Here is a 25,331-nt window from a genome sequence, read left to right on the forward strand (position 1 = left end):
TCTCTTGATGTCAGAATCTAAGGGGCCAGAGTTAACACTGGAATGTCCTATAGATATGTTCTGCTGCTGTGTATTACCAAAGCTAAACAACCTGGCGTTTCTTTCATTGCTAAGTCTGATTAAGATCTTAGCACTAGTTATTCCTGAGTAACACTACAATTTTGCTATATATTCCAAAGACAAATGAGCTCGCTATAAAGCATGGAAGCCTGGTCCACTTCCAGTCAAACACATGGGTAGAGGGAGACATGTCAGCAAATATATCTTTTTATGCTGGGCTCTCTCCTCTGGGGAATGAGAAGAAAGTCTTAGCCTGAGGAGGTTCAAACCCAAAGCAGCTCCTCTCAGAAGAGAGCTCTGTCTGCACACTCCTGTACTGTGCTTGGGAGTATTCCCCTTTTCTTCTACTGGAGGTGAGTCAGCTTACAAAAAGGTGATTGCGATTTCTTTGGATCAAAGAGAAGGCACATAAACCTACTGCATTTGGCTCTTCTGTCTCCTGAATAAGAGCTCTGACATTTCAGAGGGCACCTAGCCCCACAGTGAAAGAAAAGTACATCACCTCCCTCCCTCCCTCTCTCTGTCTTCAATACTGAGAAGGCAGTATGCAGGAGAAAGCTCTGAGCCTGTGTATCAAAATCTGAGAAATGTACTTCTCTACAGCCCTGACTGGGATGCCAGCATCCTTCAGAGAGACCTGGATACCCCCGTGCCTTTGGCAGCTTTTCATGCACTGCACTGCCAGCAGTACTCCTGTGCACCATGTACTCCTGCACCAGGACTCTCAGATGTCTCACTCAGGCCGAAGGTCTCACCACAAGGCTGCTGCCTCAAATCTGAGAGCTGGATAGCTCAAACTGGTAACAGTTTTATCTCAGATGAGCCTTAGGACCTCATCAGTGGTGCTGTTACGCAGAGCAGCTGCAAACCAAAGCCTGGCATCTCCAGTGGCTAGTTACAAGTGTCTGGTTAAGAATGCCCCGAAGCAATCTTTGTGTTGGTGACAGCCTCCATCTCCTAGTTTCACCAGCAGTTTCTTAATGACTGGAGCATTTCTGATTCCATATTGCAGATGCAACCGAGCAATTAACAGCTACGGTGTTTTCAATCAGAGCTGGTTGCATTCCTGGGTCTGCAGAAGCGACTCTAAAGCATACACAACTGGAAAATTCTGCACCAAAATATGTAAGCAGAGCTTCTCAGATTGCAGTGTGCCAAAGAGCAAATCCAGGGATTGACTTTAAGCTGTAAAAGGTGTAAGTTTTGAAGTTCTTCAGAGTCCCTTGAAACAGAATTACTATTTCTATTGTTTCTATCAAATGGTTTAATAAAGGACTGAGATAGACAGATAGCTTAGTATTCAGTTGTGCCTATTATGCTCAGGCCTTTATTTAGGCAGCAGAGAAGACAAGTACTGCTCTAGGAAGAGTCTGTTCCTAGGGAAGATGCTGCCTTTCACTGCTTCCCAGTGCATGTGAAGGAGCACATATGGGAGCTGTCGTCTTCAGATGATTTACTCTAATCTCCTTCTGTAGCTTGTCAGCCCATCTGGCCAGTGAGGCAGGGGGGCCATAAACCATCTCTTTGTGACCTCTATCCTTAGGAGAAGGCAGACTTTGCCTTCAGTGATGCACAGACAGCATTCCAGCCAGCCAGCCAGCAGATCATGTCCACCTGAGTGTAGTTCTGTTACCCATATATTGTAATTTTGCATTTTGCAGCATTTTGCAAGGATGGATGTAGGAATGGAGGAGCCTGTATTGCTTCCAATGTGTGTGCCTGCCCACAAGGCTTCACTGGGCCCAGCTGTGAAACTGGTAAGATTATAACTTCATTTACGATGAAGCTAATCCAAGGAGGATGTTTGACGTAATCCAAGAATAAAGGAGTATTTAAGTGTGTGCCCTGAAAAGAGGAAGCTGCAACTAAAATGTTACTCACTTTTCTTATATGCTTCACAAGAGAATATATTACAGCAGTTCTAATTAGAAGCACATGGACTGCAAAAATTAGAACATGAATTAAGACATCTTGGATTTTGATGTTTCATAATTAATAAGATTATGATAGACTTGCTTTTTACCTCAAATGGCCTTGAGTGTCTCGTATAAATAACAGATAATCTGACATCTAGAAATAAATTCCAATAACTGATAACTTCTGTTATGTGTTACTGGTTCAGTAAGCCACCTTCCCTTGCAACCTTATTTGAGGACTTGTGATTAACTCAGACTTTCTTTACTCAGTGTTAGGGGAGGTTTTAGTGTTCCTACTGCTTTTACCTCCTTTTACAAGCATTCCTTTATCTTCCTGCTACCCCTGAGGATGGCAGTAGCACCAGGGCTTTGTTTTAAAACTGTATTTTCTAAGTCTTAGATCTAATCAAATTCAATTGCCCAGCAGAATATGTAGAATGTTAATGCTTAGCATCTCAAGTGCTTGTAAATAATTTTTCGAAGTTCAAAAGAATAGTTTCAGCACCTTTATTTATTGCTGCAGAATTTTTAAATGTGTTCTAAGCATACATGCCTCCAGGAGGTAAAGGGAGAAAGCTTGCTTAGATTAATTGGCTTCAATATGCCTAATAAAAGGGCAGTCTGCCACCTATGATTGACTACTGTTGCTGTTCTATATTGCCTTCAATAAATCTTCCAAACAATAGAAAGGAGGTAATTTTAGCAAGTATTGCTTTCATCTGGCTTGTAAACATATCCAGTTTAATGAGAAACACAAACTGGTCTGAATTCTGTATTATTTGGTCCATTTGAGAGATGAGAAATGTGGTTGTTCTCATTCTTCTGTATTTGAGCAGATATTACCACACTGCACAAGACAGATGCTGTGTGAAAAGCAGCATCCTGATTGCTCATGTATTTCTAGAAAATTTCAAAAGAGCAAGTTTTCAAGTATTGCTCAGTGTTTCATAGACTGCAAATAACATGGTACAGGTCTCTTAATCATAACACTGCTTATGCTTGGAACAAATTCAATGCTAAGATAATGCTCAAGTATTAAAACAGTTACTTTGGTGTAGTAATAGTTGTTTTATATGCTCCTTATTGCATATAAATATATATATATAAAATATATATAAATATATATAACATATTGCATGTTCTCAACTAAATAAAACATGTATAGTTTCAAAGTTCATAATTGTCTTTTACAGCTTTATACTCCTATCTGAAGTGTGTAGATTAGAAACATATTTGCTTTAGTCTCCTTTTATAGCCACAATTAATAGCCACTATCAAAGAGGGATCTTACTGGCTTTTCTGAAAAGCCTCTGAAGTCCTATCTCTACTCCCTACTTTAGCGGACAACCCAAGGACACTCTGTCCCTAGTTCAGAAAGTTCAGGTACCTTAAACTAACTTAAGTTAGGTTAACTGCATTCAGTCCCAAATGTCCTTCAGAAGCATCGGAACTGCTGGCCTAACTGCCCACCCTTCCTGCCCTTCAGGAAACATATAGGGTGACAGGCAGAATCTTGGACCACATCTGATGCCTTTCTGAATACCTGATCTCAATATTTAACATAAGGTTAGTATGGTAGTGACCTGGTATCACATAGCTAGTGATACTATTGTTGTGATTTGGAGCCAATTTGCCATCCCCAAACCAGTTTCATGGGTCAGCTTTGTAAGGAGAAGGCCCTCGTCCTGTTTAACCTCCTTTGGACATCATATTTTTTCCTACTGTAGAAATAAGTAATGCTAGAGGTCAGCCACAAGGGTGCACGTCACTTCATTTGGATACTAATTTGCAGAATAGGATTGTAATCTACTTGCACGTGGCTTTGAAACATACAGTTTGAAATACTGTCAAAGCGGCAAATGGAAGAGCTATCCAGTCAATAAAAAGTAAAAGCTGACGTGTTCTGTGACTGGGCTGTCAGAAAAATGGTGCTGTATACAGCCATAAAAGAAAACTGGAGCTTCAAACAGTACATATTCACTAGAAGAGTTTCCTGAAGGTACTTCTCATTAGGCTTGAAGTGATTCAAGATGTTCATACTACAAATAATTTATGCTGGAAGTTTCCCTTTGAACAGTCTCTGTATCTACAAAGGTGATGAATCTTTTCTAGGCAGACATCTTCCATTGCAATCACATACAGAGGAAGAGGGGGATTGATGTAAAGATGCCAAATCCATTTTAAAACACATATTACTTATTTCTGTTTGTGCTACACATATTTAAAAACTGCTTATTGAAGAATCCTGGCATTTTTAACTTAAAACATACAGTTATGTAGAAATTATCAGCAGCTGCTGAACCTATGAATTAATTAACAGGAGGTTGAATCCACACCCCAGCAATAACCTAGAAAATGTAATCGCTGGTTCTCACTGTTTCTGTCTGGAAAAGGTGGTCTAATAATTCTGTTTAAATAATTTCTCAGAATCGTAAAAAGGATGAGGTTAGAAGTCACCTCTGGAGATCATCTTGTCTAATCTGCTGCTCAGAGCAGGGTGAAATAGAGCTGGTTTCGCAGGACTGTCCCAGTTGGATTTGGAATGTTTTCAAGGTTGGAGACTCCACAAGCTCTCTGGGCAACCAATTCCGCTGTTCAATCACCCTCAAAGTAAAAAAAATAATTCTTTTTGTTATGTTCAAATGAAATTTCCCATGCCCCTACTCCCTTTCCTGGAGATGACTGAGAGTGTCTAGCTTTCCCCAACACTGTCAGGTATTTATATCATTGATAAGTTCCCTCTCAGCCTTTTCATTTCCAGGCTGAACATCTCAGGTCTATTAGCCTCTCCTTGTATGACAAATTCTTTGGTCCATTAATCATCTTCAGAGCACTGCGCTGGATTTGCTCCACATCTTTCTTGATACTGAGGAATACGATGCAAGATCTAGCACTCCAGATAGGATCCCAACAGCATAAAATAGAGGGACATGATCACTTCCCTTGACATGCTGGCAATATGGTTCCTAATGCAACCCAGGAAGCTGTTGGCCACCTTTGCTACAAGTGCACAATGCTGCCTTATATTCATTGTGATGTCCACCAGGATCTCCAGACCATTTTCAGTAAAGTTGCTTTTCAACTGCCCAGTCCCCAGCCTGTACTGGTGCCTGGGGTTGTTTCTTAATAGCTGTAGGACTTTGTATTTCCCTCTGAACTTGATGACATTCCCAGTTGCCCATTTCTCCAGCCTGCTGAGGACCCTCTGAATGTCAGCACAACTAACTGGTGTAGCAACCCCTCCTCCAAATTTTGTTTAATTGAAAATGTGCTGAGTTGCATTCTGCCTTATTGCCAGATGTTGAACAGTACTGGCCCAGTATCCAGTAGTTACCCGGGTGTAATTTACATTGCTAAATGACTAGCGGGTCACTGGGTGTTGTATGGTTGATCAGAGCTCTCTGACCTCAGGCATTCAGCAGGTTTTCAATCCACCTCACTGTCCATTTATTTAGCCTGCACTTACAAGGTTGTCTGAGGATGTTACGAGAGCATCAAAAACCTTGCTAAGATAAACAACGTTCACTGCTCTTCTCCCATTCACCAGCCTAGTCATCTTACTTTAGAGAGCTATCAGGTTGGTCAGGCATGCTTTCTTCTTCTTGCTGACTGTTCCAAATCACCTCCTTGTCCTTAACATGTTTGGAGGATACCATCAGCTTCTGAGCAGTGGAGGTGAGGCTGACTAATCCACAGTTCCCTGGATCCTTGCCTTTCTCAAAGATGGGAGCGAAATTTGCTTTCTCCCATTTCTCAGGAGCTTTTTTCAGTCACCATGACTTTTCAAACAGTTGAAATTGGCCTTGCAGTGGCATCAGCCAGCTCCCTCAGCACTCCTTGTGCATCCAATCAGGTTTGATTGACCTGTGCTTTTTTCCACTTTGTTTAGCTATTGATTCTCCTCCACCAAGGGTAGATTTTTCTTGCTTCAGACTTTGACACTAGTCTTGGGACCAGGGACACCTGAAGGCAAAGTTTACCCATAAAGACGAAGGCAAAGAAGGCATTGAGTACCTCACTGTTTTCTGTGTCCTTCCCAAAACCCATCCTTGCATACTCAATCAGTGTCTATATTTCTCCCAAAGCCTGAGAAGGACAATGCTGTCCATGCTTAGGTTCTGTCTATGGAGCCTAAATTCAGTGCAGCTTTTGCAAAGCAAAGTGAAGCCCTGTGTAGGTAGGATGGTTTTGTAAAATTTTTTGCTTTCAAAATGGTGCTTCTGGGATGTCAGTAGGAGCCACATCTCTGTCAGAAACCTAAGGAGAATCAACTGTTACTGCTAATCAGGTATTTCAGTGAGAAGATGTATTCACTGTGCAGTGTCTCACACTTAACAGAGCTGTTACAACACCTTCCAGTGATCTGTTGGGAGCCTTTTAGATTAATCATGACCTGTGCCATGTGGAAATGAGGCAGCAGATGGAAGAATCATATGCAGATAAAACAACCTCCACTACCTTTTTTAAAAAATTGGTATTAAGCCATAATAATGAAACCAAAAGTCATTAAGTCGTAAAAATGAGTGGAGGAATTTCTGTGTCTCTTCCCAAAGGATATGGGTTGAGGCCTTATTAGTGTAGAGGATGCATCATTGGCTTAGGTAGGTGGAGTTTATATGTTAAAAGATTTTTGAAGTCTTAAAAGGCACAGTAGTACCCTTTAGAGCAGCCTTCTACAGTGTAGAAATGAGACTACCAAGCAAATCTAAATATATTTGTGCCTGTTAAACTTCTTCAAAACACCTGATTTAATACATTCTTGTTTGATTGCAAAATTATGAATTCTTCAATTGACATTTTTAAATGCTGTGTAAAATTGTATTTGAAAAGTGTTATATTTTAGAATTCAGAACAGGATTACTTTGTTAGATTTGGTTGCTGTTACTGCAATTCCCCCTTTAATTTGGTCACAGAGCTTTAGGAAAGGATTTGTTCTCCTGCTCTATATGCATATCTGCTAGTCTATATATACAAGATTACAGCATTTTTGCTGCTTGTCAGCTTCATTTTTTGAGTTTCCACACTCATTTTGTGCTTTGACCATTCCCCTGGACAGTTTTAATTTACAGATTCTACATTAATTCAGCCATACATTATTACTAACAGTTGGCTTATTTAAATGTGTAACTGGATTTATGAAAAAAAAAATGGTTAGCATTGGATATGTCAGGTGACCCTCTCTTATCTGATCTCATACCAGAAATAGCCAAATCCAAGGAATATATATTATTTGTCTCTTTTCTGCATTTTTTCCCCTTTTTTTTTCCATGTATGGAAAGCTACTCCTTCACGGGGAAAGAAAAAAAATTGGTGTTGCTAAAACAAATTCTTGCAACTTTGTACTTAGCATTTGTAGTGCAAAATATTGAAATACAACTCAGACAAGGGATTTGGATAAATAATTGTTATAGACCAGATCTCATCAGAGTTTTCTACTACTTTCTACATAAGCTAAATAATTAACATGCATGACTATTACTCTTTTCAACAAATCCAAATTAACTTTTTCAGATGCACTGACCATAATAATAGCAGGCTTCAGATTATTATAGACTATTATTATTCCTATTCCAAAGAAAGCTTGTGAAAGTATTTTAATTATGATTCTCCAGTTTTTAGAAAAAGTATTTTACTAGTATTTTAATAGAGGACTTTATCAAAGTAACCAGAAAGCTTGTTAACGTTGCTGATTTTGTAAAAATGAAGAGCATCACAAGAGAACTATTTGATCCCTTGTGCTCAGTTAAAACAACCACAATCATCTTGTGGCCAAGTTGGCTCTGAAGCTGAAACTGTGACACAAGTGGCATTTGAAGCCCATAGAGTATTGGACCAATACTTTAAGAACCGAAGCTGCTTTTGGCAGAACTCTTAGGAATTCTTGGCCACAGTCAAATGAAGACTCTCCATAAGCTACGAGAGTATCACAGTCAAAATTTTCTGAGCAGCTCAGGAATCTCCCATTTACTCAGTTTTATTGTTACAATGAAGAATTAAATTACTGATAGCTAGGTTGGGATTTATAGCAATAATACCAAAAGGCTCAAATTTGTGGTAGAAGTATGCATGGTCCTTCACAAAGCCAGAGTAAGAGGTGTGCCCTTCATAATCTAACAGGAGAAGCTGGTTTTATGATGGGATAAATGAGTATAACACACAAACTCCTTGAGCAGAAAGCATATTAGAATTAATATTTTTTTTCTCTGAAATCCTTAAGGCATTGCTGGGATTTTTAGTGAAGGAGGAAAAAAAAGAAGGGAGCAAGAGGAAAGCAGAATGAACATGAAGGCAGCACAAGCATGAACTGTCCAGAGCAAAAGCTGTAGGAATGGGGGTGCCTCCCCTAGTTCATTAGTTTTCGTAGTCCACTTGACTTGTTTGGATCTTGGTGTCCTGAGTATTCAGGCTTCTGTTTTTGGGGAGGCTCCCAAATTTGAGGCTTAGAAATTAGAGGATATTTTTGTCAGGGGATGCTTTATTTACATTAAAGGGCTGACTTCAATACACAGAAAAAAGAGAAAGTTGAGTTAGTCTATAGAATCTGGATAAAATTTTGCAAACAAAGATTTCTTAAGAGTGATTTGTAGCGTAAAACATTTTAATAGATCTCAGTGTGCAGTAGGAATTCATCATATTCTGAAAGTCAGGTCTTTGGAGTCTGGCATTTCAAGAACAAAAATTTTCAAAGCTTGTAAGCTATTATAAACTTTCCGCTTGGTGCAGGCAAAAAAACCCAAACAAAACCAAAACAAAATTGCCTAGGGCAAAGTCCAAAGAAGCTAAATTGTGCTTTGCAAGCAGTTGAGATACAGCTTGGATGCTGAGCTGTATGCTGACATTGACCTGCACCAGTGCTGAAACCGTGGTGTCAGGTCTGCGTAACCCAGAGCCCCAGCTGTGGGAAAAGGTGAGTAAGGAGAGATGCTGGAACTGATGTACCCAGCTCGTTACTGGGCTTTGCTGCCATAACAGTGGGGAATCACTGCTGTTTTTCCTCCTTGAGTCCTTCCAAGTGCTCTCCATTTCTTTGGCAAGTCTTCCAGGTTCCTGCCCTATTGAAATTTGAATATGTGGTGTGTTGAGTTCAGAAGATTGGCCTTTCCAGCCATATCTTAAATGTAAGTGATGACTCTCAGTATCCTGTTTAAAAAGGTTTAACTTAGAATTTTAACTGTAAATGTCTATATCTAACTGTACTTTCTATTCTTGAGAGCTGAATCTCTGAAATGAAAACACTTCTGAATTACTGCACGCACCTGCATTTGGTTAATATCTTCTGTGATCCCCCTTTCAGCAGAAAGAGACAGGACCCAGCTGCTAAAAATAATGTAATGGTTTTGCTGAGGATGCTGAAACATCTCTCTTTATCACTTGCGTCTTTGCTGTATAAAGTCACTAGTCAGTCTGCATTAGGGTCTTGCCCTTCTCAAAGATGGTTATTTTGTATGTCAGTTACTGATTTCAGAGACAAGAACAGTGTTCGAGCTACCCTTGGGTTATTGAGGTAATGCACAAAACTAGTGTGTTTAGTGATGCCTGTAGGAAAAGCAGGTAGTAGAACCATGGGCAAACATGGGAAGAATCTGATAACATCAACTTCTATGTCTTCTTTAAATATAACAGCTAGTTCTAATGTGTCACTATGATAAATTTCAAATAAGTTGATACAGAACCCTAATAATGAATTTTGAATACATAATTTGTGTTTTGCAGTCCTATCACTGAACTACAGTTATGCAATGTGAAACATGCATTTTCACATAGAATATTTTTTGGTGACTTCAGGAGAGGTTAGCAGGATATGACTTTATGAGTTATTTCCTTACAAAGCCATACCAGTGTATCAGTTATCTGATTGGCAGCATTTCTGTTTCTCTTGTTGTTGCAAAACTTTTTAATGTTTTCAGAATATAAGGTGACTTTTGAGATTTGAGCAAATCCCAGTAAGGAGTAGGCTAAAATCAACACTGTAATTTCCTTTCATAACTTGGAAATTTTTATTTTTTTTTTTTGGCTTGCACAATTTCAAATAAATAGTTTTTGAGAACAGTAATTCTAGGAATTTGGACTTCCACACTCTTTACATGTTTCTGGTTAATATAGTTTTCTGATGCGTAGGGCACAATATATTGTATCTACTCCTGACAGGTAATTAATAGGGAGACATAGCCTCACTCATAGAGGGTCAAACAGGCCTAATTTGTACTGTCAAATCTGAAATTCCTAGAAAGTTTCTGAAAAATCTTGTTTGGCTACTTTAGAGCAGCAAGTACAAATTAACTTTTGGTTCTTGTATTTTTGTTCCTGCACTCCTGTTGATAAGCCTTACATAAATCATGGGGTTAGGAGCCATCATCTTCACAGCTTCTATTGATAACCTTTCTAGTAGTTACCATGCAGCAACTTTCCCCCCTTCTTAAATACATTATCCCAGAGGCACTGTCACTGTTGGTGGTGGGCTCGGCTTTGGCCAGCAACAGGTCCATCTTGGAGCCAGCTGGCACTGGCTTTGTCAGACGTGGGGGAAGCTCTGGCAGCTTCTCACAGAAGCTTCCCCTCAATGCAACATCTCTGTCCCCTTTGTGTTGCCTAAGAATTCTCTATTCATTTGTATAAAGGGCATAAAGTGGCTAAAGTTTATTTGTCCTCCCCCAGCTCAAAAGAATTTGGAAGATCCTTTACAGAGAGAGCAAGAAACTCCAGCACAGTGTTTCAGTTTTTGCTGAAACTCTTCTCCAAAAACCTCTGCATGAGGGGTTTTTTTCTCCCCTCAGGGAAAAATTTAACAGATTTTAAAGTTTTTAGTCAGAAGTAAGCATAGAAACCTTGAGTATGTGATGTTTACAGTCCAAGAATAAGCTTAGATTCTGAAAGGACTGTTGCTGAGAAGAGATATAATATTGCATATCTCACAATACCAGTAAAAAAACTAGCAAATAGTTATTGTCATTTGAATTGTTATTATAATTAATAATTTCAGCAAACTTCATCTACCTGTGTTCCAGTAAAAGTCTTCATATTTATTATTATAAGGAAGTTCAAAACAAAAAGAAAACATGATTGGCAGTCTAAGAAACTGTAGTAGAGCAGTGTTCAGCTAACCCCTGGAGAAAAAGCCTTTCATGCAAGGAATGCTCTACTTTAGCAGTGCTCCAAGTGCTAATTCAGGCTACAGAAAAATAGACGTGCAGCCAATGGATTGGTTGCAAACTTGACGTATATGGTATAGATAAGCTGTTTGTAAGTGAGATTCTGAAATTCGTCATGCTGGTGTACAAAACAGCTTCCTGTTCTTCTCTTTCTCCAAATATTTTCCCTAAGAATGTATAATATGAATATAATTACAAGTGCTGGTGCTATATCCAACTATACCTAGCTGGTGTGTCAACAGCACCACTAAGCTTGGTGTCATCTGCAAATTTGCAGAGGGTGCACTCAGTCCCTTCATCTATGTCATTAATGAAGATATTAAATAACACTGGTCCCGATATGGACAATTGCTATCACTGTGTCCTTGTGACTTCTACGATCTGCCTGTGCTACCAAATAAGGCAGGTGGGGTAGAAAGGACAAGGGATGCAGCATCCATCTCTACAGCTCAGTGTTCTTCCTCTCATCTCTTCCAGAAACATGTTGGCCTCTTTTGTAGTTCCAGTTTCCCAATCTGTTACTGTTCCTTGATCCTTGGCATCAGCACATGTGGTATTTACCAAATCAGCACTGTTACTTAATTTTTTTCACCCAGAGTGGTTCATGTGCAAAAAAAAAGAGATGGTAGAAGCACTTTCTCCTCATTTTACAGATGTGGAAATCAAACCAGATGAGGAAATCTAAGTAGGTGACATAGTTTGCATAAGAAGGTAGTAGCGAAAGTCCAGATGAGACATGGGTCATCTCATTTCTGCTCCCCTTGCCACTCTGTTCAAATATGTCAACAGCTGACATGGTGGGGGTTGTAGCATATTTTCTGTGAGTGGGAAGTACAGATAATTTGTAAAACCTAAAAAAACCCTTTGACTTTCAAAAAGGACATATTCTAAAATGGCTATCTCATTATATAGGAGAAAAAGGTTTAAATGTTGTTCGTGAGAGTAAACAAAGGAGATCTGCAGCAAGCAAAGAGGAAAGCCAGGGTTCTGCAGATGAGATGCTTTTTGCTTGGCTGCAGTGTTTTAAAGGGAGGTCACCCTTCCCATTACCACCTGAATTTTTCTCAGATATGAAAAACAAACTCAAAAATGAGCAGTGAAACAAGGACTGGTGACTTTAGAAGCTTGGAATGCTTACTTGCTTTACTTTGCTTTACATTTATACTTATAATAATTCACAAAGTAAATATTTGATAGAATTTAAGCAAAAAATGCCCATATTGAGTTTAATGTGCGTTCTCTCAATTTAGGCATGAACCCTACTTAACTCATCCTTTCTGTTTTATAGCTTAAGATGCTTTGCTGCTTCATCCTTCTGTGTCTTTTTCTCCCTTCATTTTCCTTGCCTGACACAGTTTTTTTGGGTGCATATAATTCCTTTCCTCCTTCAGAGTTGTCAGTTTTAAATAACAAAAGATTTTTTCTTTGCTGAAGAGTCACATACTAGTACTTATCTTTTTCTCTTTATATCTTTATTTAGTTTGTTGCAACATTACAATCCTATATGTAGCAGCTTAAAAGAAAAAAAAGAGAAACCAGGGAAGAAAGAACTCTACAAAAAAGCTTTGAGGAGGCAGGATTTTCTTGTTATGCATTGAAAACATCAAAATGCATCCACTACTTAGTGGATATTTACTATGCGGAAAAAAGTCCTTTATTAAACATGAAAACTAAAATTTCATCTGCATTCGGCTATAAATAGAATGTGAATAGTGCAGCTCAGCAGCATTATAATAGAATTTTCTTCTGTTATATAAGGGAGATAGAAATGACCTTCATCACTCACTGTAAGCTATCTCATGAATTATGAGCCATTCAACTATTAGTGGAATTAAAATCTATAATACTGCCAATCATTGCCCTGTATCCCCACAGAGTCCTTCCTTTTGCTGTCAACATGAGGGAGTTTGCAGTTTCTGCAGATATGTACCAATGATGTGGTTATAGCCCAAGCAAAGGAATAGTGTGGGGTTTTTTCCTTTTTTGTGCTTCAGTAATTTTCTACAATCTCTACATGATTTGGTAGTTCAGGAGTAGCAATGCAAATTATGGTATATGGATTAAGAGTCATGGTAAGAAGCCATGGGTAGGAAAATGTAGGTAAGAATGTTTTAACTTCAGCACATATAAAGTATGTACAGTACCCTGGACTATAGCAGGAGAACAAGTTCAAATCAGGTTGTCAAAACAATTCCTAACCAAACTTTGTTTTAGTTGCTTTGTTGACTCTTTTGTTTGTTTTCCCTAAATTGCCTTTTAATTAAATACTTGGAATTTTACTGTAATTTTTAACAGAACTGATCTGAAACAGCCTTTGCAAAGCTGAACTACCAAAAAAGCTGAGAACATGCTGTTTGCATCATTGGTTCATATGTGTGTAAACATTGTAACTCGTGGTTATGGCTGACTTAACTCCTCACTTGAGGAAACCCGAGATCTTTCATCATTACACTGTGCAAGTAAAGCCTTCCTTCACACCCACTGGAAAAGAGGTAACATCTGGCCAAAATAGCTCTTCTCTTTTCAGACAAATAGTTCTCTTTTGTTTAGAAGCCAACTATTTTTAGCATCTTTAGCAGCTTGCACTAGTGTGCTAGTCCTATTTCTAGGACTAGCAAATGTGCAAATGCAGCTAATAACTTTCAGATGCTAGGAGGTATCTAAAATGGGTATTGTCAGAGTATTTCGAGGTATAAAAGTGCTTTTGCTATCTTGAAGAAAATAAGTACTTTTCTTTTTCAAGATAGGGCTAAAGAGGAAACAGAAGCAATTGTTACAGTTGAGATGCTGTACTGAGAATGATGAACAAAGTGAAACAAAATCACCTCTTTGTCAATAGCTAGAAACAGGGGCCCAATACCTCTCAATTAGTCTTTCTAATGAGGATTGGCACAATCAGGGTCATGCAATGTGGCTGAAAAATATATTATTTTTATTTTACAGTCTTAATGGATGCACCTAGTTCATCATGGCTAATTAGTTGTTCTGAATTTCAGTTGTTATGAATACCAATTCCTGTGATGATATTGGATGTGTAATGAAAGACTGCCGTAGTTTCAATTATTGGTGTGGTCTGTGATTGATCTATTTTTGACAGCAAAGAATTGTTAGCTGCATGGTGAACAGTCAGTGGAAAATTCCCTTTCATAATGTTTCTATCTAATTTTGGTGCCACCACTGCCACACATGAAATACCAACACCATCGAATTTCTTTTTACTGGCATTTAGCAGGACCTATAGGGGTGTGCAGAAATCAATGGAGGATCAGGAGTCTGGAAAATTGCATACTTGAAGAATTAATGAACTGTAATTCCATATTACATCCTCAATCACATTTTGCTTCCTTTTCATTAATGTAACTAAATTAGTTTTTCATGGACAGAGTACTTTAAAAAATGCAATCATGGTCTTGCTAGGATTTTAATAAAAATAAGGAAAGAAAAAAAAAAGACCTGTTATAACAGTAGTTATTTTTTTCATGCAACATGACACTTGGAAATTTTTTGTGAAGAATTATCATCTACAGCACTGACTCAACCTGTTGAAGCAATTTTTTAGATGACATTTATAGCTTCAGCTGTAGTTTCCTGCCCTTGAACCAGATTATGGTTTTCAGATGACTTAGCCAGAAGTTTTACTAGATCTAGGAGGTGTCAAGAAGCAGCAATTCTAAAGACATTGCAAATGCATTTTTTTCCAAGATGGGCCTAATTCATTATCCAGGGGAGCAGGAAGAGGAAGGACCATAGTCTTTGCTCTTCTCTGAAGGCTGTATCTGAGATAACTGATGTCTCTAGTGCTGTGTAGAGAAAGCTCTTTTGCTTGTGGAACTATGTTATGGTAGGATAAAATTGTGGGTGACTTCTCTCTTTGCTGTGCCTCACAGGCCACCTGTAATCTTGCCCTTCATGATTTAAACTTGTAACTGAATAAAATTTTGGTATGACATTGCAGTTAAAATCAAGGATATTTTATAATTTAATGAGGACTTTGAAGTAAGAACCCATACAGTGAAAAACATGTCCTAGTACTCCAAATATGGTATCGTATCTTGAAAGAGTTACTGGAAGCTGAACAAATCAGAGAGAAGATTGTGAACAAAATCAGGGTCTTTTTGACCAAGGAAGGAAGTTCTTTTTGTAGTCAGCAGCAGTGTTAGAAAAAAAGAAGCTGATCAAACTTTACAAAATAGATTTAAAAATCATCCCAAGCAACTTTGGTTTTCTGAATTATGTCAGTATTCTCAGCTTCTACATTCTTGGGATTTTTATTCCTCTGTGTGATACTTATGTGCATGTGGTATATGGGAATGTAGTGGGATGGAAATCCCAAAAGCTGATATTTTGTTTTAACAACAAGATAGCTCCAGTATATTGAAATAGTTTCAAGCTCTTGTATTTCTCCTCTGGGACCTATTTCTTGCATAAGATCTCAAATCAAAGGTCTGATTGAACAGGAGGGTCTTCTCAAGTATCATCATGTTAGAAATCTGTTGTCACATGGAAACGAACACAACCACTTTTCAGTTCCTAAGTGCAAGAGATGTGACTCTAGAACTTGCAGTAGAGATAATGAACCGTTTTGAAAGCTATTCCAGAAAACTGAGTTACAATAGCAAATACTTTGTACAGTACAGTGTTCTTTCATTTTGTCTTACTGAATAAGGCCTTTTCCTCCTTGCGTACATATTTACTAAAATTAGATAACCCAGACATCATCTTAATCCTACTGGGTATTCTGTTAACTGAGCATAAGTTTGAATAGTTGAAACATGGTCTTTTATATACAAGTCAGACATAATATCCTTGAAAATGTGTTGACGTGTGCAAAGACGTATCAGAGTCTGACTGTTCCAAATGTACCTATAAAAAAAATTGAAGATTTATCTTTTTAAACAGCTGCATAGTCTCCTAAGCCATTTCTTCAGTGATCTGTTTCTGAAATTATTTTTCTTTCAGTTGTTTTCACTTTATTTATGCTGACTGTGGGGGCTGGGATGTGGGTGTCTCTGGATGTTAGCATTAGGCTACAAAGGCTGTTGCCTTTGAAATGAGATCTCAAATTTAGTCTGAGTCAGTAGTGAATGAACATTAAGGAAGATGTTGATTGCTTATTAATCTTTATAATTATATCCAGTGATAAAACCCAATTAGCACTGGGACAGATTACTGCAATTGGGAGTCTCTATTAACTGACAGTTTTAGCTAAGTGCCATGTATTATACTGTTGCAGAAAAACTTCAGTGTGGAGATAACTAAATTCTAATTATCCACAGCTACCAATCTTTGGTGTTGACTTCTTGACAAGCAAGAACCTGGATAAAGCAGCTAATGAATGAAAGAAAAGATTTTTGGACTATATTGTGTTCTCTGTCTCTGTAAGTTTGTGCTTGATGGTGGCAAGCAGGCTTTTCCAAGAGGAAGATTTGGTGACTAATATGTGAGTCTTGAAGCGAATAATGTAAAGTGTTAGAAACTTCACCCCTTCCCCTACACCACAGTTCTTTGTTGAGTGCAACTTGACCGCATTAGAGAGCTTGGTCCTATGCTGAATGAAAGAGCACTGCTATCTTTCAAATTGGCAATTTTATACCACTTTCAATCTTCAAAAGGTCTTATTATACAGAAATTCTCTAATAATATTCATCAGACAGCTAGTTTTCCTTTTTTCTTACTGTATCAGTGGATAATTTGCTAATGATCTTATTTTACTCTTCAGGGAGCAGAGTTTTCTCAGTGTTCCCAAAAGAAGAGGGTATACTAGCTAAAACTGTTACCACAGTTCAGGAAATGAGTGATTCTGAGGTATAAGGAAGGTGATTTGGGAGAGCAAAATTTTTTCCTGTCAAGGGGAGCTAAGCACATACAGTTCTTACTTTCTAAATGTCTCTGACTGTGTGTCTACTTTATTAGAGTGGGGCTTCCGCAAAAAAAACCAGTCATTTTTGAGTTGAAAAATCAGTAACAAAATATGGAAATAAGCAGGCTGACTTAAGTTTAAGACAAATGCACAGAAGAAGACCTGGGTATTTGAAAACCATATCACGTGCAACGTAAGTATGTAGTAGTCAGTTACCCTGTTTTGAGGCAATAGTGTATGTGCAGCATTGCCATGAGTGTATGAATTACGTAGGGTAGAGAGAGTTCACATGTTCCTGGTGTTTTGTGGGCTCACCAGTCTCACAGGTGTGTGTGCGTTCTCCAGCCACAGTGTTTCAAGAGCCAGAATCACATATCTTCTGCTGTGCAAATGCCATAGGGTGAAAGCACAGCCAGAGCAGGTGGTGCTGAGGTGCTGTGGTACAGCTGTGTAGCTACTCTCCAGTTTGAGATGAAGATTACTTCCAGTGATTTCTGTTCCAAACCTGGCCACTTGCATCACTGGAGTGGCAGATTTGCTATGTGCAATTGTGCTCTTTATTTGAATAGGAAAGAGAAAAATACCTTCAATGGGAGTTCTGCCATAAGTTGGAACAGGACCAGGATGAGAGCATTTGCTCTGGCCCATCACACATAATATACACCTTCATTTTACTTCCTGTGGAAGACGTTTCCCTTTTTTATTATTTATTTATTTGAATTTTTATCCCCTCGCTCCTCCACCCTTCTTTATATCCAGTTAAAGACCAGAACTTGCATATTCAGTATAAGGTGTCTATTTTGTTCTCCTTACAAATGTCATCATCTGCTATTGAAAAACATACATTCTTCCTTTTTCTGTACTTAAACATTTTATTTAATTTTTTTCATACTTGAAAATATAAAACCTTTTGGTAACTTCCTTCTATAAAGTAATATTTCATGTTTCATGCCTTTCTAGTACAGCATCAAACAGGACTTCATTAGTGCTGTTAATGTTAAATATAGCCCACTGATATACCATAGCCACTGTCCAAGCAAAACTTCAATCAGTTTTTCTTCTCTTGTCATCTCACACCTCTGACTGAGCAGCTACAAGATGATTCATCATAGAAGGTTTCACGATAGGACAGAGGAAAATTATTTCTGTCTGCTTTTCCCATACTAATAAGATAATTTCAGTTGTAGATACTTTTGCAGCACTTTCTGAGCCATGCTATGCCCATTTGAAAATAGAAATCCTTTTATCCAAATGTCAAGAAAATTTTCCATGAAATAAGTGCTATGGCTCTGCAAGACAAATTTCTGCTGTATTTTCTTGTTTAACAGAGTTTAACATATTTTGTCCCATTACAGAACACACCTTTACTAGAATTTATGATCAGCATTAGCTCAGAGAATTAGAACAAAATTCTGTGCATAAGAAACATCTATATTCTGAAACCCACTGGCATGTGCTTAAGATATCGTTTGCCTAAAAAGTTAACAGTGAGGAGAATTCTTTTGGATTTCTTTTCTTTGCTGCAAAGTCCTGTAAGGAGTAATGGATTATTCAGCATCAATGCAGCAATGGTTCCAATAAAATGGCAAGCAATCTGTAGGGAATAAGACATTTTTTCAAGATCTGCAGCGTGCTTCCATGCATGCTTGTGATGGTAGGCTTTCTTGCATAACTCCACTCAACTTTGCATGCAGCCATAACAAAAACAGAGAATGTATTTCTTTGTTTATTGACATCTGTAAAAGTATTTCATCCCAAGTAATATTTCTTGTGATACAGGTTTTTCAGCTAGTTTGCAAATAAATACAAAAAAGCTGCTTTTGTTTTCAGTTTACCAATACTGATGTGACATTCTCAACTTGTTTTTCCTGAATAATCAGTGAGTTCATCAGAATGCATTCTGCTTGTGCCTGTGATACTGCACATTTTAAGATCCAGGTTCACATATAAATTGTTCCAAAGAGAGGAACACAGGCTTTCTTTAATTCATATCTATTACTTTGACCTAAATAACACGCTTTTCTCCAGCTCATCAACAATAAATACATTCCACTTTCCCAAAGAAGAAATATATGCCATCCAGTGTCTTAATGCATGTTATTAAGTAGCCAGGATAAAGACTGAGTCTTAACAAAAGCTTTTAGACTCTGAGTTTACATGCTTTGTTGGTTCTCTGAGGCTTGTAGCTTTGGACAACCCCAACAAGTTATCTTGTACTGACCAGGTGATCCCAAGCGTTTAGCACCGTCACTTCTGTTCAGCCAGGCAAGCTGTCTGCCAGGTAGCATATTCCCAGTGGTAAGGGAACTTCTAGACAGCAGTCCTTTCTTCTTTTCCTTTCCTTTTTCTTAAGTACTCTGTGAGTTTGTGAGCGAATAGCAGTAGATAAGACACAGACTGCAAGCCAACCTTTTCTCACTACTGTAACATAATTTTCATTGATCTTCCTCTGATCTCTCAAACACCTCTGAGGTCCCACTGGCTCCTGGCTGCTCACAAAAAAAAGGCCAGAGTTTATACTGATTTAGAAAGAAACATGCTGAGCAGTGGAAGATTGTAAAGGTTTGGCATTTCTCAGTCCTGCAGCAGGACTACTTAGATGATTATCTTGGAATTCCTAGTGGAGTTGAAAATTCTATTTTAAACCAATAGAGACTTATGACTTAATTCGTGATGCACAAAGCAAGCAAAATATATTCTTGCTGCAATATTCCAGCAGGAGTACTGGTAATTTTCATAATCATAAATACTGATAATGTACATCAGGCATGCCTGCTAACAGAAAGACTGTTGATAGTAAATCAGACTGGGACACCATAGTGAAAATTTTTAATGAATTTTTATCACATATCTTTGAAGGTTTTAAAAACCAATATGCTCATGATGCAGTTGTACAATTATTCCAAAGAAATTCCAAAGAAGTGTTATTTGGCTTGTAAATAAAATACCCAGAGCACATCCCACCTACACCCTGGCATATATAAGAAAAACACAACTCAAAAGCAAATGTCGGTGACTGTGCTATACCTTGTAGTTTATACAGGTGTCCCCCACATACCAATAATTTTATTTTCTTCAAATGTGGAACAAAATGTTTTAGATAAATGAGGAAGTCCTGGGTTTTTTTTAAGTTTGTGTTTGAATAGATTTCATAAAAGACTAGATAATGTCTTTATCTATGTGCACATTATTATCCACAGAAAAGAGATTTGTTACCTTATTGCAGCTCACGATTTATTTTCTTAGCCAGTTTACACTTTCTCCTATGAAAATAACAGATGACATAAATGGGAAGCAACAGAGGCTGTGGACAGAATTTTGACATATTTCCCATATATCTCAGTGGTCATATCACACCTCTCCTTCATATGTGCATCCCAGAGGATATTAGATCAACTGCTGAGGTACTGTAGCAGTTTGAGTCTTAATTCGTTACTTTAGTTCTTAGTTTTAAAGATTCAACCTTTAAAGAAAGGTTGAATCCTTGCTTTGGCCAGAGTGGCCAGTTCATTTAGGGTTTATTCATTGTTCAAACTCATGGTGGAGTAAGATTAAAGCTTTTTTGTTTCTAAAGGCAGTTTGCACATGGTATGTCTCTCTTTGTGCCAGTTCTATAGGCACCTCTCAGTCAGCTTAATGCTCTAGCTACGGTATAAAACACAATGATAGGGCAATGAATCTGATAGGGAAGAACTCATTTTTATCCCCGTTAGACTCCATACTCCTGGTATTCCCTAGCTGTTAACAGCACTCATACTCTGGCACTTATTCTTTAGTACAGCTTACTGTGTACCTGAAAGCACTGAAAATGAGTATGTCACAGAGTTCTCCACATCTTTGCTAAGTGCATGAGTTCAGGTGTCTTTAGGACATGCTTTGGTGGATTTTGGGTCTAGTGGGTGCATAAAAAAATACATTCTATGCTAAATTTTTATTATAAAGTTTAGTCAGTGAAAGTTGATCTTTTAAGATACACACATCTCAAAGGAATTTTCAGGAGAGGGAGAATGTATTGTGTTTCATCCTCATGGTTAAAGCATTTGTTTGGAAACCCAGCTGTTTTCTTTGATGGTGGAAGAGAAGTCTGCAGTTAGTTATGTTGAGGGTCAGAGGTTTTGGTATAAGTTAACAGGAACTCCACAAGATAGGGAAGCCCCAGTAACTAAAATTGGTGTCACCAAGAGCATAAGCAAGGACCAGAGTGATTATTTATTGTTTTGGTATGCCCTTAGAAAAAAATCTTTATTTATCAGGCAGCCTGCACTACTCAAAGGGTTAGCATCTTATTATCTGAACTGGGACCTAAGTCCTTTCTTCATTTTGTGGACAGTTTACACAGTGTCAAATTACCTGTCATGTGTTGTGACAAGAGTTGTTAATATATCAACAGTAAATTGGGATTAGCAGAACTTCCATTGCTTTTAGTCCCAAAGCCATTAGCCAAGTCCTTTTATGGAAATGATTCAAAATTTCACTGCAAGTAATTCTGCAAATTCAAGTGTTACTAATGGAAATACTTCTGTGAAACCCAGAAATACCATTGTTCTTTCATCAGATGAATATTGCAATATGTGTGAATTTTCTTCTGTTTTGTTGTTTAGATATTGATGAATGCTCAGATGGCTTTGTTCAGTGTGACAGCCGTGCTAATTGCATTAACCTGCCTGGTTGGTACCACTGTGAATGCAGAGATGGCTACCATGACAATGGGATGTTTTCGCCAAGTGGAGAATCCTGTGAAGGTTAGTGTCTAAAAAACATGGGGTAGTGTTATGGCTCACATTACAGAAATGTCTGGTGTCTCAGATTGTACTGGTCAAGTATGGTCTTGGACACTGCATCAGTGAAAGTTAAACCTTGACCCAAAACAACTGTAGTCTAAATAAGTATCATCAACAAAGGCAAAAGAATATAAAGTATGAATATTCTTATACAGTGAAATATTAGTGGCCATTTCTGTGATTCATTAAAATAATATGTAAAGTCAGACACGGTGATTAAAATGCAGTTTCTCTGGCTCTACATCTGCTTCTGTGCATGTCCCTTGCATAAGTGATTTCCCGTGGGCTGATAGCATGCACTGTAATCTGTCATTCCACAGTAATCTGTTTATATGTCACATTCTTTGTATGTAAAAATAGGCCTCAATCCAGACCTCAGTTCCTCCACTTTGTTCTTTGTACACTGAAATAGTCTGTGATAAAAACATTTCCCATTGCAAAAAATTATTATGCATCCCTGAGACCCTTGGTTACTACCGTAGTGCTTCTCCTGTGCAGAGGCTAACTGCTTGTAGAAAGCTACAATTTGAAGAACTACATTACAAACTGGGACTTAGGGCTGGGGCAAGATATAGGGGACAAGAGAGTGACACGAGCACAAAGAGATGGGACGGTTTTCTTGTTTATGAATGATGTTAGAGGGAACGGCAGGTTAATAAGAACACAGTTATTTTCAGATGCAAATATCTTGGTATGGAATGTTATTCAGCTCTTAAAATATTTCATGCTGCTACTCTTAAATAACAGGACAAACCAGTCTAGTTATGCCATGGACTACTTAGAGCAAAATTATGACCCTTTCTCCTATCTGTCTTTGAATGCTGAAATATTCAGTGCTCACAGTGTAATCTTTCTTATTGCTGTTTAAACTCACATTGGTGGGCTGCCTCTGTCCCAAAGGGAAGCAATTGAATTAATTTCACTAAGGCAGACACACAGACCGTTTTCCAAGAGTGAAAATGACCTTTTCGGTATGCCCATCATCAATACTTTATTTCAACACATTTTTACCACAGCTGAAAGCCTGTAATCCCAGGAGGAATCAGCAATTTGAGTCAACCACTGCTTTCATAAATCGAGCTTACTTTTTCAAGAACTAACTAAATGTCAGTGTTAGCTGTCCAGGTGTTAGGACAGGAAGGCGCAAAGAAGAAGTTGTGTTCCTTCTGATTATAACATTGCACTTCTGTCACTCCTGGCACAGGTAATAAATACTTCAGCCAGGCATTTATGGAAATATTCTCAATATCCCAAGTTTTATCTTCAGTGTCAACATAACACTTGTCTCATGGGTTGAAGATAGTGCCTTGGCACATGCTGTCTCAAGAGATATACATGATACAAAATTACTATGTTAAGATGTGAGCAAACAAGTAACAATTAAGCTGCAATTTCCAAGCAAATGAAAAGCCAAGGGAAAAGAAATATGGGGATCGCTACATGTATACAGAAGTGGCAATTATTAGAATGCTTTGACCTTTTCTACAAGGCACCAGCAGCTCTTTGTTAAACATAACCAGAGGATAACAAGTAATTAGAGTTAAATCAGAGATGCCAGGAAACTATCTTCATTGCCGATAACCCTAGTCACTAACAGTGGAACACTTTCAGTTTGATTGATTGCGGCTCCAAATATTGGAATGCTTAGCAACTTGAGATCCTAGAATTATAGAATGGCTTCAGTTGGAAGGGACCTTAGAGATCATCTAGTTCCAACTCTCCTGCTGTGGGCAGGGACACCTTCCACTAGACCAGGTTGTTCAGGGCCCCATCCAACCTGGCCTTGGTTGCGAAGAAAGTTAGATATTTGATTAGTCTTATTACATCACTTGTTGTTGTATTGAACCCTGTGATATGTTGTCTCAAATAAAAATAAAACCTAAAAGGTATGAAGAGACAGCCTAAAATTCATTATGGTATGGAAAGTTGAACTTGCAGTAGTGCAACACAGTAATGCAGAAGCATTTGTCTTCTCTGCTGTCAGATCTTTCCACTGCAAGAGATTTCCCTGCTGGGTTTAAAGACCAAAGAAAATGGTTTTCTTTTGTCACTTCTTCAGTAACCCCTAGTTAGATGTGATTAGATTGAGCTGGTGATGGATAATCTTTTAGATAGTCACTTTAATGGGGCAGCAGTTTCCAGGCCATACTAATCTCAAATTTCAAATCTCAGTCTTCCAATTCTCACCTTCAACTGTATCCAGGACCAGCATCCTCTGAAACTTTCTGGCTCATGCAAGTGCTTCAGCTTGCAAGAGCTGTAGAAGGAACAGTGCAAACTACTTCAAAGTAGTGTTTTATATAAAGTGCATAGTAGCATTGATTTTGACTCATCTTTTATAAGTTTTAGTTGTGTTGAAGAAAGTTCTCTGTTTTAGTGCAGAAAACTTGTAAAAGCCAAGGAAGTGTGGATTTAAATATTTTCTTTTTTGATTGTTCTATGTGGTATGCCTCAAATCTGGGTCTGTTTTTGTCTCCTGGAAATGTGCCAATAGTACAAGATTGCATTTTGGTGGTCAGCGTAATCAGCTCCTTGTTTCCTTCAGCAAAGCCTCTGATTTTAAAAATTCATGTGGAAACACCTCTATTAAAATCACACAGGTACATTTCCTTAAAAACCTTATTTTAACAGGATACCAAAACTGCACCTACCTGTTTTGCAGGAAATGTCCTTTTAGGGCATCGTACTAAATATTCCTAGCTAGACATGGGCTCCTTGGTAGCATTAGACTTTTTCAGTGCTTGATAATGAAAAAATTGTTGAATTGCCTGTATTACACATATATTGACCTTGGCTACTGCTGCTTCTTTGGCAAAACTCCGAATATTGAGCATTTTGACTAATGTACTTGGACGCAGAAATTCGTAATCACATTTTATTGTATCTACAGGCAATGGAAGACCTAGAGATTCCTTTGCTAATGGTTCTGATTCACATTATACTCCTAGGCAGACCTATGGTGTCTTTAACAATTACCAAGAGAAATTATGGGAAATGCAGCTGTAGGGCTTCAACCTCTTACCAGCACTTACTGTTTTTCCCTTGGAAATAAAATTATGTTATGCATCATTGTATTTCCAGAAAAGTGAAATGTCAGCCATATAGATTTGAGAACTGTATGGCTTTGGGATGTCTTAAATTTTATATATATGTAAATATAGCATTCAGCATGGTATATTAACCGGTATCTTCCTCTTTGCCCCCTGACAACTTTTCTTTATTGTTTCTTTAAACAGTCTTATTGGTACTCTGAAGGTTGTCTCTCATGTACTATTTCTTAAAGAGAGCTGGGCTAAGGGAGTAGATATTGCATCCTCAGGCTTCATTGCAGTAAAAAAACTGGAACAACTGAGAGCAAAATCCTAAAATAAGAAAGTTTGGGCCCTGTTAATGTTTGCCCTGCAGTTCTGTGTAACATCCTGAGTCCTTTGAATTTGTCCTCTGCAATGTCTAAAAGCTTCCAAAATCAGTTGAAGAGAGAAACTGTATTGGTTTGTACCAGAATAGTGCGGGTTATACCTCAGCAGTTGTTGGACATTTTGCATACATCCACATTTGAAGAATA

The 25,331-nt window shown here is 38.1% G+C and overlaps 1 protein-coding gene across 2 annotated transcripts in view; it reads left to right on the forward strand.

Moving 5' to 3' along the window:
• NELL2 (neural EGFL like 2) overlaps positions 1–25,331 on the forward strand; it is a 135,951-nt gene that overhangs the window by 98,524 nt on the left and 12,096 nt on the right. The window contains exons 15-16 of one of the 2 annotated variants that reach the window (XM_064655844.1): positions 1,722–1,817; positions 21,587–21,727. In XM_064655844.1, the coding sequence (XP_064511914.1) occupies positions 1,722–1,817; positions 21,587–21,727 (237 nt within the window). The remainder of the gene's footprint in view (positions 1–1,721; positions 1,818–21,586; positions 21,728–25,331) is intronic. The other variant, XM_064655845.1, reaches the window with a different exon arrangement.

The sequence above is a fragment of the Pseudopipra pipra genome, chromosome 5 (genome assembly GCF_036250125.1).
Source record: "Pseudopipra pipra isolate bDixPip1 chromosome 5, bDixPip1.hap1, whole genome shotgun sequence".
In the NCBI taxonomy this organism is placed as follows: domain Eukaryota; kingdom Metazoa; phylum Chordata; class Aves; order Passeriformes; family Pipridae; genus Pseudopipra; species Pseudopipra pipra.